General features: G+C 32.0%; 1 protein-coding gene across 2 annotated transcripts in view; it reads left to right on the forward strand.

The window, feature by feature from the left end:
• LOC106684799 (nucleolysin TIAR) overlaps positions 1–19,063 on the forward strand; it is a 511,771-nt gene extending 492,708 nt beyond the window's left edge. For both annotated transcript variants that reach the window (XM_014427074.3, XM_014427075.3), the window contains exons 8-9: positions 17,377–17,515; positions 18,736–19,063. In XM_014427074.3, the coding sequence (XP_014282560.1) occupies positions 17,377–17,515; positions 18,736–18,777 (181 nt within the window). In that variant the 3' untranslated portion in view covers positions 18,778–19,063. The remainder of the gene's footprint in view (positions 1–17,376; positions 17,516–18,735) is intronic.
• The last annotated feature ends 484 nt before the right edge of the window (positions 19,064–19,547 follow it).

Below are 19,547 nucleotides of genomic sequence, written 5' to 3' on the forward strand. Positions count from 1 at the left end.
AATTTTAATAAATTAAATTAATAAGCACTAAATAAAAGTAGATTCTTGTCTTTGTGCGGAAAATTCTTCCGATTAAGTGTCATAACAGTTTTCCATTAAAAATTTATAAAATAACTATATCCTTACAAAAATATATAATCTCTATTCATCAAAAACTATTTTATAAATATTTTCTCTTACCAAACACAAGTGTTATCACTTAACTACTTATGACCTAAGGGCCGAAACGTTACAGAATAAACTTCGTTGAGAGTACAGCGAAAATTATTTTATTTTTTATACAATACTTATAATTCAGTCAAGTTAAGTTTTATTTGGACTTTATTTATCATACTATTTTATTTATCAAGTTAAGTATTTCATTAATTTATTTCACTTGTCGGTCCGGGAAACTACTTATCTTATTCTTGTTGTAGAGAATAATTTTCATAAAACTGCTAAAAAAGTTTTTAAAATATATAATTTCTTTTTCCTTATCTTAAAAAATTCTGAATATTACAATATCAGATATTACCTTCTCATTGTAATATTATTTTTTTCTTAATTTCTTGTTATACTGTAGTTGTTTTCATTATAATATGGTTGTTACCTCGTTTTTCTTTTACTTTTGATGAAGGCGTGAAATTTATGCGGAAACGTCAGCATGAACGAGCTGGAGTTTTAAAACGTATTTGTAATAAGATAAAGTTCAAAAGTTTTAGGTTCTTTTTTTTGAATTATTGGTTTGAAAAGTGGAATATTTTTCAGGGTGTAAAATACAAGAAGTAGTAATGTCACACTTTTTAGAGAAGTCAAATATTCAAGTAATGGATTAAACCTTTATCCTAATTTAGGATTTTACAATTTCATGCAAGAATACTTCAATTAATTGCCATGGTTACTATATTTATTTATCAATGGTTCATTCATGAATAAGGATCGTAACCATGGAAATTTTATCTAATACTGCATTATAGAAATATTACACCTAATAGCTGAGACATTACAATAATGACGAAGATAAGTCTCTCTTCATTGCTGATATTACCAAATATGGGAGCTTGGAAGAGCCAGTAATTTGGAAAGGTATTTTCAGCCAGACGTGATCACAATGAAGAAATCTGCCGTTTCCTTCTGAAATTATTTCTTAAAGTATTAATATTTTAAGTTCATGCCTAAAATTACCTTAACGAGACGTCGTTTGAGATAATAACACATCTAATTCGGAGCAGATATCAAAATGATTTAAGGAAAAATATAGTTGAACTTAGACAAATATGTAATTTTTTTAGTCAAAAACTATTCTACAACATATTACTAGAACATACGAACCCTCATAAAATACCGTAAATTGCGAGATTGTGCCTTGTGAATCCACCAAAACCCAGTTAAAAAATAAGTGCTCTTTAGTGGCGTTCCTTCAAAGTAAAAAGCATAGTCACATCGAATGGTAACTACTTATAAAGAAGTAAAAAAAGTCTGGAGCCCGTTTCAAATTGAAAGCCAATAGTATTAGTCCATGAATACAAATACACAAACTATAAAGTACAAGTAGTATATTATATTTCATGATAGGGACGACTATTAGCGATATTACATGAGTTTAATAGTAAAAAATTATTTGGTAAAGTTTTATTGTAACTACAAGATTAATAGTATTAGTTTGTACTTTATTATGAAACAGGGCCTTGGCCTCTAATCAAAGAATTTGATTATTTAAATTACTAAAAAAAGTTATTTATATCCCTCAGAATGATACCTTTATACTTAAAAGTCCTAAAATTTAGCGTTTTTTTTTTTTCATTTCGTTGTAGAAATGATTAAAAAACTTTAAATAATTAAAAAACTTCAGGGCTGTTCGTAACTCTGATCGTTCTGCGATCGGGCGGCACCGGTTCGAATCCGGGCAGGGGGCGTTGAATTTTTCATTTAGTGGCGGTCCCACAATATTAAAAACTTTACCCCCCCCCCCTCCACCCACCATTGTTAGAATAGGTTGGTCACCTGTAGATAATTAGACAAACATCACCTTCGCTGTTGATTGCCTTAATAAAAAAAATAACAGTAAAATTTTGATATAAAATATATTCATATATACGACTAAATCCATTTCATCACCTAACTTACCGAATTAATTGTACTTATAGAGATTGACATAAAATGGGATAACCGTTTAGGAAATTCCAGGAGATTTTTATGACCCTAACGGTGCATGGCCGTTATCTAAGGGAGGCAAATTACTAACCAGCGCTCTTATATTAATTTTAAACGAAAAAATTGCCAAACACATATATTCTATAGAGCTCAATAAATTAAGTAGTTAGTAGTTGCTAGACAGTATATAGTAGTCTATTAGTACCATTTACCAGTATCAACTATTTTTAAAAAATGTATTTATTGCTTTTTACAACTGTACATTCATATACATACATCCAGTAAATTTGATTTTAGTTTATATTGGGTTGATACAGGCTAGTTGAGAAACTACCCATTGGTAGCACTCTAATGACGTTTTACATTAGCAGATCTCGTGATCATCTTCTTTTCAGGAGGATTGTCAGAAAGGGCATAGGAGGCAATGTTAGAAACAAGTGGGCTTGGGTGGTTAGGAAGTTTATAGTGGAATGAATGATATCTGGTTCGGGCTAGATCGGTTACATATGGAACATTAAGGTCTTTATGTATGATTTCATTTGTGACAAAGTAAGGAGCATTGAGGATTTTCGGTTGTAAGGATTGGATACGAGATGAATTCGAAGGTTTAGTGAAACCCCAAAGCTTAACTCTGTAGGTTCAGATAGACCTTATAATTGTCATGTAGATCAGTCTTTTGTAATGAATTGCAAATGCTGTAATAGTCGAAATCGACCTGCAGTTTCCTGTCTTTTCAGTCTTGTGTGAGGATTCCAGGCCAGTTGTTAGTCTAGATGTAGTTCAAGGTAGCGGATCTGTTATGGTGGTGTAAGAGCTACATTACTAAAGGATACTGTAGGGCATTCAGTAGGTTTTCAACGAAGGGTAATAGTGAGTTGATGGGATTTATTATAATCTTCCAATTACGTCACCATTCTTCGAGTGTTGCGATCTAGGATTGGAGAGTTTGGAATTCTACTCAAAGGTTATTATTGACTGCAAGCACAGATGTGTCATCAGCGTAAGTGGTGAGGATAGTGTAGGATGCCAGTAGTATACACTGTGTTGAAGATGAGACCGAGGATGCTACCTTGAGGAATATCTTTTGGACTGAGAGAAGAGGGATGAATAGAAACTGTTGTGGTTTACTTTGAATAATCTGACTATCAATTTAATATATTATTATGTATATTACCAAGTTTGTTTCCTTTTTATTTTCTATGAATCAATGTTGTTATCTCGTCTTGTTTTCAGCCCTGATAAAGGCCGGAAATTTAGGTTGAAACGTAGGCACAAATAAATAAGTTTTGCTTATTTCTGTCTTTTTGCTTACTACACCTCCGACAGTCTTCTCCTCATACCTAAAGCTCTTACTTTCTTTGTAACAATTTTACTGGACTAGTTCGATAGTACAATTGAATGAATAGAGCCATAGAATTTCAGGTATATATTATCAATTGATTAATGACACCCTAACGGGCCTATATAAATGGTATTATAACCTTATATGCCTTTGGCACATAAAAGGCCCCTCGCACACACAATGTAAATCTGAGTTTGTGGAGGATCAAAGACTAAGGACAAGAGCCGGGATTATACTCGACTTGTTGCACAACCTTGGCCCGGCTAAATGTTTAAACAGCCCGTCTCTTTCCCGTCGCCCTTGTTTTATCCCCCCCCCCCCCGATATGTCTATCAATAACTGTCAACTATTGATGCCTTATTAAGGAAAAATAAGAACAATTCTTTGAACTGGCTGAAATGTCATGCTACCTTCAAAACAGTTCCTACTAATAATTTATTTCAGGGTTATGTTTATCGTATTTCACTAAATTAGAACCAAAATTTACATAGCGGGAACAATGGCGTCCCAAAATATACAATTAATTTTGGTTATGTAATTTTTTATCCATAATTTAGAAGTTCTAATTCGGATTACTTAATTATAACAAATTTTCCAATTAATTTAATTCTCCCCTAATTTTGTTATTAAACCTCTATAGCACATATTTTCCCATTCAGTTAGGACTAATGTGGGAATGACCTTTAGTTCTCAAAATGTTCAAAGCATCTTCTTGGGGATGTGGAAAAATATTGAAAAAAAAAAAAAACAGGTTGTTATAACATTTTTTTCTTTTATTATTAACACACACAATTTTGGTCCAAATATACTCTCAAATTTTATTATCAGAAATTCTCCAACGTTTCGGCTCTCAGGCCATTTTCAAGGAGACAACCTTAAATATTGATTTCATATTTTTTAGACCACCAAACCATCAAATTCTTCCCGCATCCAATTGTTACAATCCAAAATCCTACGTAAAATCCTTGATGCTCCTTATTACGTCACAAATAAACTCTTTCACAAAGACCTAACATCCCATTCGTTGCAAATTTGACCCAAAACAGATATGCGTCTTTTCATTCCAAACTCCTTAACCATCCTAACCCATTAATTCTTAATCTTTCATCCTTAACAATCCCTGATAATCCTCCGAGGCGTCTGAAAAGAAGATGGCCACGGGACCTTCTAATTTAAATTAATGTTTGAAGTACCACCAATGGGTGGTTCCTTCCCAAGATTTTCAAGTGTATATGAAACATACAACATATTTACCTATTGTATTATTTTGTACAGTTGTAAATTACATTAAATAAATAATTTAAAAAAATATTATTTAGAAAATTTTCTGCAGGCTAATAGCCCATATCATATATAACTTTTATATTTTAAATCTAAAACTTTTTCACATAAATAATTTTCTCTTTTTCTACTTCATCATACATCATTTTTAATTATACTGTTATAAATATTATTTGTAAGTAAAAAAAGAGAAAATTATTTTAAAAGTTTTAGATTTAAAAAATAATAAAGTTATATATGACATGGGCAATTAGCCTGCAGAAAAATTCGAATATTTTATTATATAAAAAATGAAATTGATGAGGAAATAAAAGTGAGATTGAAGACGGGAAATGCTTATTATTTTTTCAATTTTGAAACTGCTCGCGCCTTCTATCAAAAACTTAAAATTTACAAAACTATTATCCTTCCCACTGTTCTTTATTGATGCGTGGCGTGGCCTCCTACACTAAGGGATGAACAGCCCCTTAAGGTTTTATAAATAAAGTATTACGTAAAATATTTGGACCGAAAAAGGATTAATTGAGAGGAGAATTTAGAAGGTTACCCAACACTGAATAGAGGGAACTACACCCGGTAAATATAATTCAAGTTATAGCACTGCGGCGTGTAATGTTGTAGGGCTTAGTTACGAGCGGATCCATAAAATGTTAATAAACGCTGAACCGACGGGTAATCGTACGAGAGATAGACCGATTGCTGGGAGGATTGCGTTCAAACTAATTTAGTATAATTGGGATTGGAAGGACATCACTGTGAGGATATATGTAATAGGAATTCACCTTATAATTTATTTTTTACTTTTAAATACTTTCTATTACATTCCTGATTTCAACAGTGACATCGAAGTCAAAGAAATATTTATAGGGCAAAAATTTACTTATTGGTACACTTTTGCACCACATCACTAAAGCTAAGAGAAAGCTGTGTACGAAAGGGGAACACAAATAAAAAAAAATGTTACCATGACAACAAAAATAATTCAGTTATCATGGGATTAGATTGAAACACTCTATCACTTTACTATATAATTGAGAGCAACATTGAAAAAGTGGCTAAAATTGTGAAACACTTCATCTCCACCCTAGAGTAGCCTTACTTATCTTACCTTTAAAACAGATACTTGTGAGTAGTATTGGTCGATGTACCTGTTACAAAGATATATTCAATAGAATGGATGATTTATTGGGCAATCCTCCCTAAAAGCTCCATTCAGCGACGGTCTTATCTCACCTTTGAAACATTTATTTAAAATAAGAAGAGGTTAGTTTAAAAAATAGTTAAATCAAGCAACATTGAAAAATTAGCTAAAATTGGAAATTGGCGTGATATAAAATTCGCAAAATAAAAGACCAAATCCGAAGTTTCACGGTCTCTAGCTAAGGCATTAAGCGCAAAGCCTTTTAATTATTACTCTTAAAATTAAAATAAATCCCTCAGCAATTACAAATATATTAAAAAAAAAAAGAATTTTTAGATTAGTGTAGATTTTTTTTCAAAATTTAAATGATAAAATGTGGGTGATAACATTATCGGTTTTTCATCTGAAAATAATAACAAATAAAAAATTAGATAAAAGAGAAATACAGTATAATATTATAATTATTAAATAATTCAGAATTAACAAAATATGATACAGTAATTAATTAATTCCGTCTTTTAGTTTGTACTATATTTTTATATTTCTCGTTTATTTACTTTTTTTAATTGTTAATGCGGTGTAGATAGTTGACCGTAGATTAATAATTGGAGATGATGGAACAAGAAGAAACAAATAATAATTTGTTTATATTCATATTATTTAATATTTAGAGAATAAATAGTTTTTTGTTTATTTATGTTCTTTGGTCCTGACCACACCCCCCATCTTCAGTTTTCATTTGTTATTATTTCCGTCTTCATTATATTTCAAAGACTTTTTTTGTAATTCATGTATATTTATACTTTTCACTGTACATCTTCCTTTTATCTTCTTTAATTTACTTTGTTCATTCTTATATAAACGTCCACATATTTTAAATAATTTTTGCCCTTACCTTAGTTTACGTTTATTTAATATTACATATTCTCAATGAGGTGTAGATAGTTGACCGTAGATTAATGATTGGAGAAGTTTGTCGGGGGGTACGGTCAGCAAAGAACAACATAAATAAACAACAACATATTTATCTATTTTATGCCGACGTTTCGACCTGAGTTTCAGGTCTTCATCAGGGGTTATGGCGTAGAAGATAGGCCTACACCTGGGCCAGTTGTAGGCAGTTCAACAGTTGTATAGGCCTATCTTCTATGCCATAAGCCCTGATGAAAACCTGAAACTTAGGTCAAAACGTCGGTATAAAATAAATAAATATGGTTTTGTTTATTTATGTTGTTCTTTGCTGACCGCTCCCCCCGACAAACTTATCCAATCATTACCTATTCTCCTACTTTCTAACATTATTTTAGTTGTTGATATTTTTTAGCACTGCAAAGTGGAGCGAATCGTTGGTTCACAATACATAGTTTGATTACTATTTCAGTTTTTTATTTTTATATAATACTTCCACATATTTGAAATAATTTTTACCCACACCTTAGTTTACTTTTAATAAATGTTATTTATTTTCCTACTTTGTAATATTATTTTAGTTGTTGGTATTTTTTTAGCCCTGCGAAGTGGGGCGAAACGTTGGTTCGCAATAAAGTGTTTAATTATTATTTGAGTCTTTAAACTACTCCCTATAATTTTGTTTTTCTTTAACTCTAATCCTAAATTCTCTACAAAAAAAAAATTGTGTGTAGAAACAATGTTGGGTGGTTTTATTCTATTATTTTATTTTAAATACAGCGTTAAAAAAATAAAATAACAAATAGAAGTAAATTGCGATTCTAGATATAACAGTTTCCCGTCCTTTTAAATCCACATTTTCTTTTTTTTAATATAATAAATATAGACTTGTGCATTCCGCATTATTTTATTTAGTCAATATTTATTATATAGTTTTTGTTTAATTGTTCTTTTGATCTTTATTCTATTGATTGAGGTTATGAGATTTTCTAATTTCAACTATAGAATATTTTCTTCTACGCTGGAGGAACTCAATGGATTGAAAAAATATTTTATTTTATTTTTTTTTTTGTCGGTGAGATGCAGCGTATTTTTATTATTTTTTGTATAGGCCCCGCCACGGTCGAACGGTTTCAATGAATTTCCGAACGAGGGCGCACGAGTAAGGGAAAAAATGCAGGTAGAAAAAACAGGATCTTTTGTGGAGGTGCAGATATCTGAAAACCGATGGAATACTCGCTGCAACGCATTAGTTCCACCAGAGTGCCCTTGCACATATTTCATACAACGGCCCTTGTTCTCGCATTTCTTTATTGTCTCTAGGGTTACAATAACAGTTATCATCCGCGCACGGCCTCCCTTACAATAACACGCTCTAAACTGTCGGAATAACATCAAGTCCCTACAACGTTAAGCGGAACAAAACAAATGAAGTAGGCTTAGGGATTATGAAATAAATATAAATAAGGAAAATTATTCTGTGAATATTTTGACAATATATTATTAGGTATTAAATCCTTTCACTATTCCATACCTTCAATTCGCAGTCGTCTTTTTATAAAAAAAAAAAAATTTATCATGAATCCTTCAGAAATACTATATGAAAGAAAAGGGTTTGGCCTTTGGACTCAAAAAGGGTTTGATTTTTTTTGGGGGGGGGGAGTAGAGAGAATTGATGCAATTAAACTCTTTTACTTCATTCGATACATTTTCTTGGGGGGGGGGGGATTAAGGAAAGAAAATGACGGACATTGACGGGTATAATGATCTGTCAGCTCTCTGATGACAGAATTCACCAGTAGTAATAGTACAAGAGCCCAAGAGGAGAAAAAAGACAGTTATCTCACCCCAATTTTTGATTATTTTAATGAAAACTATGTATAATTAATAGTAAAAATTGATGAGTCTCCCAAGTATAGGTAGGGGGAATAAAAAATGGTGGCTGTTTCAAAACCTTAAAAAAAATAATTTTTCATTCGGAGCTCTATATCTTAAAAACTACCAACAACAGTAGAAAATCTAAGAAAACATTTTTTAAAGAAGAGTAAATTTTCTAAAATATGAGACCTAGTAGAGTTATTCACGTTAAATAGTTTTCGAGATATAGCTTTTTAAAAAGATCAGTAGTTAATGAATTTATATTGAAAAAATTATATCTCAAAAACCATTTGACGTACAGATGTCTATTACCACTCAAATTAAAGCTAGTTAAATGAGCTATAAAGTAGTTTATCGTGGTAGAAGTAATAGTTTAAATGAAATTTGCTAAAATAAATTGATTTATGGTTGTTCGGACATCTACGAAGATAAGTGTCATAAACTACTTTATAGTAAGTTAATTTTCCTTTATTTTGATTGTTGGCAGACGTATGTGCGTCTTATGGATCAAGAGATATATTATTTCAAAAATCCAACATTTTATACGAACAACTAGAAATTAACATTTTGCTATTTTGCTTTGTGAAATATCATAAAAACTACTACTCCTACAAAGATAAACATTATTAACTATTTTGTAGTAAATTTAACTGGCTTTAATTTGAGCGCTGGCAGATATCTGTACGTCCAATGGTTTCTGAAAGGAAGTTTTTCATAAATAAAACTTATCGCCCGAACAACTATAAATCAATTTGTTTTAACAAATATCATGAAAACTACTATTCCTACGAAGGTAAAGGTCATAAACTTCTTTATAGTCCATTAAACTAGCTTTAATTTTAGTGCTACTAGGCATCTGTACGGCACATAGTTCCTGAGATATAGATTTCTCAAAATAAATTAACTAACTACTGATCTTTCAGTAGATTTTTAAGAAATTTTGCTTTTTAAAAAGCCATATCTCGAGAACTATTAGAGGTCAATAGCTCTTTTAGGGCTAATATTTCAGCAAATTTACTCTTCTTTAAATAATGTTCTCTTAGATTTTCTACTGTTTTTGGTAGTTTTTAAGATATAGAACTCCGAATGAAAAATTAATCTTTTTTTAAGGTTTTGAAACAGCCGCCATGTTAGCCAGCATAGGTGATCCGTAAAGGAACATTTTGATATAAAATTTTATTATTTTTATTTTTTAATAAATTTGAAGTGTCTTTTTTTTGGAGGAGTCGTGTTTGAAACAGTCGTGTCAAGAATAATACTTTTGCACCTAGTGGAGGGAAGGTAGTGGATGAAATTTGATCAGATTATAACTGGAACCTATTCACACTTATCTTCAACATCCCTTCAAATTTGGCCCTATTCGGCCGAGCTGTTTTCAATATATAGGTGGACCAAAAATGTTAAAGAGTAAGCGAAAATGAATTCAATTTTACCCGAACAAAAAGTTCAGTATAGACACACATGAAACCGAATTACTTATTTACGGAATACTACTGCAGCGTGGTTTAAGATATACTTTATTTATATAAAGAGAGAAGATACTTGCTATGTACAGCAACTATTTACTAACTATGTGCCCTAGAGTGTCCTTCAATAGTTCAGTTTTACTAGTCTAGATTAATAGTGACTTATCTATAACATGAGAGCATATTTATGTGTCATTACAAGGGGGGAAGAACTAAAAGCTAGTGAGCGGAATGTCGATGTAGGAGAACTTAAAGGAATTTGGAATACAGTTTCTAGGCTTTTATTTTATTTTTTATTCCTCCTTCCTCACCATTTCTGGCATACGAGGTTCGGCTGCAGTTGGATAGTGCGGTAGGATTACTGATACCAATAATTATTAATTTTATTTATTTCATTATTTTATAATTATAAAAAAAATATTTATTTATTGGGGTTAAACTGTGGTGCAGCACAGCGCTCGTGTGAGCGCCTTTTAGATGGAGCTGCACCTTACCCACCTGCATCTGTCCGGGTGCATCCTTCAGCACCTTTCTGGTCCTGTCTGCGTCTGCTTCTTCGCCTTAATCTTCTTGTATTGATGGCTCGAACAGTGTCTAGGCTTATGATAGTTTCCTATGTTGTGTTACCTATATTATATTAAAGGAGAGGACCTTGGAAATTTATCAGTTTCAAACAGGGGAATGTACCTAGTGCTGCCTTAGAATCATTGGTAACAAGCTCTAGTAAAAAAGAGAAATCTTGAGAACTTGAAGATGACCTGCCCGAGAGGGTTTATGATTTCGACATTTAAACATCAAAAGTATTTTTATAAAGCCAAAAGTACTTTATGAACCCGTATAATACCCGTAAAAAACACGCAATGCGAGTGAATTTTTTTAGGGCATCTTCTTTTTTTTTGTTTATTTTCTGCATGAATAAAAAGTTTGGAGTAAGAATGCAAAAAAAAAAAAATGATCTGAACACTTCTTAAAACTTTTTTTTTATTTAATAATTTATTTATTGTTATTTACAACTGTGTACAAATACATACAACAAGTAAATTTGCTGTAGGTGACATAGTGACATGATACAAACATGTGGAAAATCTACTCACTGATAAAACTCCAATAATCTTCTTAAAACTGAAGTGATATTTTCCTCTCAATTTTATCTAGAAAATTATTGAAAAGTGGTTATGCTTAAATACATTAAAACAATAATCACTATCTGAATGGCTTTTCTCCAACAACAATCCGTTCTCGTTGTAATCTTACAAAGGGTGAAAAAAGGTTTTGGACTGTACGACGAAATTTGCTTCCTGCACACGAACCAGCTTACCGCCGTTATAAGAGTGGAACTGTAGTAGTCCGAATTTAACTGTAATGGAGAATAATATTATATTTATACACAGATTCCCTCCTAACAGTAACCTTGTTCTAGGACTTATGAAGCGGATATAAAAGGTTCTCCCTCGCTGCTCCGACGAGCATCATCAGGCATCACCTAAGTCTATCACGAAACCGATTCAATTCCGGCATGTCCAGGTTGAATTTTATTTCACGACAGTCCCATTGATTGAAAACTCGACCTTTTTAGAGTAGGTTAGCTATAGGATGACATCCTTCACCGTCTTTTTGTCGAAGATAGCCAGATATGGTGTCTCCGATGACTTTGTTATCTTGTAAAATTCGTTGTTTTCTAGTTGTTGTTGTCTGGGGCTTTAAGGCGTAAAACCCTGAGGTCATCAACGCCTATGTTTGGTGCTTTATAATTCTGTTTCATTTATATTTATAATTCTATTTCACTTTATTTTTCTCTTTAAATAATTTCGAAAAAAAAATTTTAATAATTACTTTTTTCGTATTTTTTATTACGTATAACAGATGTTCTGGTTTGAATCTTATTTAAAAGCCCATTCTTTTTAAAAAAAACTAAGACCATTTCCACGTTCTTCTGGTCATCATTCAGAGCATCCGATACACTCGGTGCTACTCCCAATCTACTCAAGTTCGCAGAATAAAAATGACATTTCTCAAATATGTGACTGATCGTAAGTACACGGTTGCAGTATTGACATTTTGGCGGTGGCTGCTTACTGATCAGATATCTATGAGTTAAACTCGTGTGGCCTATTCTCAATCTGGCGATAGCTACCTCTTTCCTGCGATTGGAACGGTTTGATGCGGTCCATGGTTTAATGGTTTTTTTGATAGTTTTTAATTTGTTGACGGGATTTCATCCCACATGGCTTCCCAACTAGATAATATCTCATTTTTCATTGGAAGGCTTATTTCTTGTGGTGTCAGAATGGCCGCGCCGACATGGAAGAGGAAGTGCTTGTTTAGCTGCAATGTCCGCCAGTTCATTTCCAGTTTTTCTCAAGTTTTCGAGCATGTTGGTATAATTGTGAATTTTTATGATCACCGAGTGTTTCGGGTAAATGATCTTCATGGCTTTTAGTGAACTTAAAGAGTTGGTAATGATGACTATGTTAGTATTCGTTACTGTCATGGAGAAGTGGAGTGCTGAGGCTATTGCATGTAATTCAGCTGTATATACACTGCATAATTTATGCAGTTTTATTTTATTGGGTTGAGTTATTTCTGATGAAAGAGGATGCTGTAGATTCGTCAGATTTTGATCCATCAGTAGGTGACGTACTAAATATAGAACTAGGTTCTCACGTCTTTGTCAAAATATTCCTGATCCTTTTTTTATATATACTGATGGATCAAAATCTGACGAATTTTTTTCTAGTTAAGTACGATGGAAATTTTATATGGTTATAAGTTGACCTAATACTGCTGTCAAATAAGAAATATATTTATAAATATTAAGCAATAAGGCCAGAGAGATAAAATAATTCGTTTTTACGCTGTTGATTTATTTCATACATATTCTTCCATCCTATTTTATTCGAAAAGAAAATCATTTTCCAACTGATCTGCAAGGGATCGTTCCGGATGAATGGATCTTGATATAGACTTTGGAGGGCTTTTCAAAACATTTAGCCTAATATCGAGGGATGAAGGGCGGCAGAATCCGCTCTGGCATCAAATCTCAAGCCAAGTTTTCAGCGGTTGAACTTATCTCTCGATCGGACTAGAGGCAACTTCTCATTCAAAGAGTTATTCCAAGATCACTCAATATACTTTGGACCACTTTACTCCATTTTATCTGTTGAACAGCTTAGCAGAATCGAATAGAATAAAGTAGTTAATAGCTGGAAAATTATATTTAACACATTACTGTCAAATGATTTAAGTATTTATAAAATATCCCTTGCCACCTTCATTATTTATAAATCTTCTACAAGGTATAACTGCATTTTTTAAACCTTTTTTTTTCGTAAAATTACCATCTAATTAATAGTAGTAACTGGTTTATATACACACCATTGTACCCTTGTACTTAAATCGTTTATCCTAAGTTTGCTATCTCCATACATCAGTTCTCACCATTTCAACTGGCTAGGTTAGTACAAAACTATAAGGTGTAAGAAAAAAGTAGATTTTTTTATTTGTGTTGTTAACTTCATCTTAGTTTGATTATCTTGTCTATTCTTTTGTTTGTATGTATTTTAAGAGAGTTTTATTTATTTTATTTTTTTTTTATTATAGTATGTATGAGATCATTCATCACTATTACCTATTGCCCACAACTGTGTGGCAGATTGTAGTATCTATCAATAAATAAATCTATCTTTTATAAAAAAAAATCTTTATCTTAGGTGTTTTAAAAATATAAGTGTGTCGAAAATAAAATGTTTGAGACTCCTTGGTACTTTTGTTATTTCACCATACTTAAACCTATTCATTTCCTCACATATTCTTATCTTTGTATATATATTTCTATTTCGGCAAATTTATTCTATCGAACTAGACTCAAAGATTGGGAATGTAAGATTCATTTATTGGGTCTGCTGTGAAATGAGATTGATCATTCCCGGTGGGAATCGAACACAACTTTCTGAACACTCCAGGACCCTCGCAACAATGTTCTAGGACAGAAAATGCCACAGTTTACCCGATGTTAGTAGCAGTCAAAATCACCGTCACCGTGGAACCTTATCTTAATATTATTCAGCTACTCAGTTATTCATTTGTTTAGGGATGAATGGTCTGAAAGAGTGCCTAATCTAACCGCAGATCCAATCTCTACAAAGCTTACTAACTTTCTATCTAGAAAAATTTACTGCGCCAAACAATAGTTTGAACTTGGTTTGCTGAGCATAGGAAAAAAGCGTTATAACCATTCGGCTATCTAGCTTCCATGAATATATTATAGATATAATATATAATAAATGTGATATATAACGCAGACTTCGGATTCTGATTCAAGATCTCAGTCAGTTTTTAAAATAAACTTTGATTCACGCTTAATCTATAATTTACTGGTCACATTTATTTATTTTTTCTTTTTATTATTTATTACTATATTGTTCACCTAGTCTTATTTATTTATTTTAAAACTACATACATGGATTAAATATTATAACTAGCCCTCTTTGAGTACACCCAGCCTCTATAAAGTGAGTAAGGTTATTTGGAGGCAAAACCTGATGGTTAAGTGAGATCATCAAGAACTCACCTCCTTGCCTAACCGTTGTCTTAGAAACAGTCCTTACCATATAACCCCAAGTACATAACCCTTGACTTTACTTGGGTTGTGACCGTTCAAGTTTTGTAATTTTTATTTTAATTATACCTAAAATGGTGCCCAACTATGTATACCTATAAACTCCACAATTTTTAGAATTTTATTTTAATTGTCGCTTGGTCATAACAATGGCATTTGGTTTAATCTTTTGAGAGTATTGTCAATCTCCAGTTCTCTGCGATTTCCAATCGAATGGGGGAACTTTTTTACGCATTCCGATAGTAAATCACATTTGAAGTCGAATTCACAACAGGAAATTTTCAGTTAAAAAAAGTAAACAATATTCACTGTAATTGTTTTTTTTTTTTTATTTTACCATTTTCATGTAAATACCGTAAATCCAAAATCTGATCAATAAACGCTTCATACAAATTTCACTTACCATCCTACGTCTCTAAATTTCATGTAGATTATTGGGCTCGTGAAAAAAAGACGATAGAAAGTGAAAATTATATACAAAAATTTATTATTTTCAAATTTGAGCCACTTTAACTATGTTGCTTGCTTTAGCTTATATTTTTTTTCAAAGACTGCTCCATTCGTTATTTTAAACGTTAAAGGTAACATAAGACCGGGCTTAATTTTGGGATTTCAAGGGCGCGGCTGGTCGGAGAGGGATATCTTTCAATATTTTTTATCTTTCAATATTATCGTCGTACTGCAACCAATACTATAAGTGAATATTTTAACTGGGTTTAGTGTATATTTTTTTAACTTTCATTTTTATATTTAGATATCGATTTCTTTAATGTTCCTTTTGCGAACTCTTTTCGGAAATGAGGTCAAATAGACGAGATAGGTTGTTGAAAGACTTTATGTAGAAGACATAAATTCTGTTAAGGGTAACGGCCGAGGTAACCTTCTTTCTCTTTTAGTGTAAGTGTCTTGAGTGGTCTTTAAGAAGGGGTTTATGAGCCGATCTTCAAGAGTAAAGGTGTCCGTGTGTGCATTCTAGTGTCTTTCGTGAAAATCTAATAACTTAAAAAGGATTTAGTGAATGACATAAATTCTTCCTTATTAAAAAACAATAGTTTATTTCATATCATCAGCAACGTTTCGGGAGATTTCCCCCATCTTCAGGCTGCTAAAAAACAAATTCAACAAAACCATAAACATGCGCTTACAACAACACTAATATATCATATACACTGAAAAGAACTATTTATAAATTATTTACTTGTTAACAAAAACCTATATATGACATATAATTTTCTCCTATTTGTCATTCTTGCTAATATATTAAAATATTAATGTCATTTAATGAGTAAAACTTGCTAATGGTCATACATTTTAGGAGAATAATTACCTTTCTGAAGGTTATCTTCCATTCTGATAACGACCATATAGACTATAAAATAATTTTCTCCTACCTCTATTATCACAAAGATGAACAATAAAAACTAAATTTAACAATTATTCAAAAATCATTTCTATTCTATTTATTATATAACATTATTTTCTTATATAATTATAAACACTTTGACTAAATTAATTCTATATTACATAAAAAACTACATTAAAATTAAAATGCTAATTTATTTACAATATCCATATAATGTGTGCCTAAAGTTTTTGTATCTGTTTTATAATTGATTGCTTTGTCAATGTTTTTTGTAATATGTAATGATTCAATTATTTTTCTATTCCTACTGTTCTTGACTATATCTAAAATTTCTGGATTATTAAAATCAAATTGATGTTTATATTTAATAATATGTTGTGCCAATGCTGTAGTTTTGATATTTTTTGTTTTAATAACTTAAGTACAGCCTTGAGCAATTGTTATCAGTCAATAATAATTGCTAGTTTTATTATGCAATTAATAATATATATATACAAAAAGATGAAAGTTTTCTTTTATTAATGTTGAATATTAGTAGTTATTTCCACAAAGAAAGAATTTTTTTTTCGTTCAATAATTCGTTTGATAATTCCCAGAATCTTTTCAATTGTGGATCTTGTTTGGTTTTGAAAAATTTGGGAAATTATAAAAAAGAGAATCACTAAATATTTAATTTTTTTTTGTGAAACCTCCATCCTAGCAATTTATTTATTTCAAAAATATTTTTTTATCAATGGATTTAAAAAAAAATTTTTAATGTTCTAATAGTAAATTTCTGAATAAATTATTTTGGTTATAAAATGACCTTTGGAATATAGAAAAATTTTAATTACAGAGTTCAATAATAATAATATAAACCTCTACGACCCATGAAGGGTCAGTACTTTTTGAGGAAGGACTGTTTTTCTTTAAGGTGATTTTTTCTAGTTCACACTCTACCTCTAGAGTTTTCCCCAATCAAGGATATCTACTTTATGAGGCTGAATAGCAGAACCCACAAGGTTGACTCACGGCTTATATAATTATAATAATAACTAAATAAAATCAGTAAGATTAGGCATTGATAAGCTATAGAAACTCTCAGGCAGACTGTATTCAATCATGAAAGTATTGTGTAGTTGTGTAATATAAAATAAAATATGTAAACGAAAATACTTTTTATATGTTATCCAATTTTTATTTTCATTGTTATTTTTAGTATTTAGATTATTATAATTGTTTAATGGAACTATTCGTTTGTCACAGCCGGATGGGAATGCAACTGCCAGGCGCGGCTTGGACCCAGCCCCAACTACCGGCACAGCAGATCGCTTCAGCGGCCGCACTCCAGCAGCCGACTCCAGCGGGAATGATGGCAGCATACCCGGCCATGCAGCAGTTCCAGGTAACCACCTAGGCTCCTCCGTCGTCTTGGTCAGTCGGCTGTCTTGCCCCGGGTATCAGGCCCACCATAAGTCCTCAGTCATAGGGAGACAAAACCAAATATAAACAAAAAAAATATTCAAAAATACCAAAAAAAAATTTTCTGCAACCGGACACACATGTATCGTTCCGGTTGTAATAGGAATAGAAATTTGGCCATCAACATGGCGACTGTAATTGACAACAAAAAATATTATTTTGAAGATTGTTTCTGGTGTGATTTGAAAAAACAAAATGCCAAAATAAAAATTGACAAAAAAAAATAATATGATGAAAATAATACACGCTGTTTCTGTACTCTGTAGTACGGATATTGTTTTATAAAAGTATAGTTTAGATGATATTACCAAATCACATTATTGTAAATCATTAATCCATTGTTAGGTTTAAATATACAAAATTATTATTTATTATACAAGTCACATGATTATACCATGACTCCAATTAAGGTTATATGTATTCATTGTATAAGGATATCTGTGGTCAGTCTGCGCATCGCCGTTTTGTTGGGATTTTATCAAATAAAATCTTAATTGAAAATTGTTTGTTAGTTTAATTTTACATTCGACTGGTTCAGTCGTTTTAATACTGGTACTTGGAAGATGTCATATCATTTGTGTCGCGCGATGCCCGGTTGACCACACTCAGGAGAGAGAGCCCACTGACCAACTCCTGCTTAGCTTGGCCAGTTATCGTTACAATATATATACACCCCTCGGACTGTATTGGCTTGACCCAAGCATGATGCATTTTGCTTATGTTGAAGTGACCACGCACCTCCCTGCATGTCCCCTCATTGCCATACCTTGCACAGACAGGGAAATAAAGAACAGTTTTACAATCTCTATTTTATTTTTATTTTCTTCATTCATGTTCATATCTTTTTTTTTTTTTTAATATTTATTTCTTCTTTTCATTTGTATTTTTGTGTTGTGTTCACTCTCCTTTTACACAGGGAGAAAATAGAAAAAAAAAATTAAATTAAATTTTTTTGGTGTTGTCTCCCTTGTGAAGGGTGTCACTGAGCACAGAATGCAGGCTATCTCCCCACTTTAGTCACTAGTCACCCAAACCGCTCACTTAATATAATCTGCTAGGGACCGGCAGACCTGGGCGCTGGGTAGCGCTATCAGGACTGCCGGTCCACAGATGGCAGTGTGTTGATATTGTTCCTGCCCGCAGATGGCCGATGAAGAATGGCTTGCACCAAGCCTCCTCGTCTGATGGTAGAGCTGCAACATCTGCCCGCATCCACCACTGACTTCACTTTCTTGAGCCTGTTCTTTTTTTATTTCCCTGTCGAGCGTGGTCTGTAATCCAACACCCTGTCATCAAACCTATGGTCCCGCCCTCTTTGAAAGTTATACTCAGCTAACATCTTCTCACTTTTTTGCCTGAAAAAAAAGACTTTAGTTGGGGAAAGGAAAAGAGAAAATCCCTGCAGCTCAACTCAAATTTATCAGTAATATAAATCTTGAATAAAAAATAAAGAAAAGCAAAAAAAAAAAAATAAATAATCAGTATTAAACGGGATACATTTTTCAATATTCTATATCTACATTTTCGAAAAAACTATTTTAAAAAAATAATCAAAAATGGGTGAAAAAACTGCCAGTCATTGGGCACTCTCCCACTATCCTTTCCGTTTGTATAAAGTCCCTTTCCACGCCCCTAAGCTCTAGAGGCCCTGAAAACTTTAACCAAAGCTGTGTGCGTGACTCATATATATATATCAGTGTACAAAGCAAGTACAGGCTTATTTCTTTTTATGGAGATCTGAAAAAAGCTGGGGTGTATATTTTATTGTAAGTGGATGTATGTAAATATATAAATGTCTCATTCATTTATATTGACAAAAAACAAAAACCTAAAAAAAAAATTAACAAGGTGATATCCAAAGATCGAAATAGATCAATAAAAATTGTAGAGTCGCAGATGGTAAATAGTGTTTTGTAGTTTTAGATATATGTAGTGTTAATATAAGAGTATATATA

Source organism: Halyomorpha halys, unplaced genomic scaffold (assembly GCF_000696795.3).
Source record: "Halyomorpha halys isolate HHAL.00 unplaced genomic scaffold, Hhal_1.1 Scaffold619.1, whole genome shotgun sequence".
NCBI lineage: Eukaryota > Metazoa > Arthropoda > Insecta > Hemiptera > Pentatomidae > Halyomorpha > Halyomorpha halys.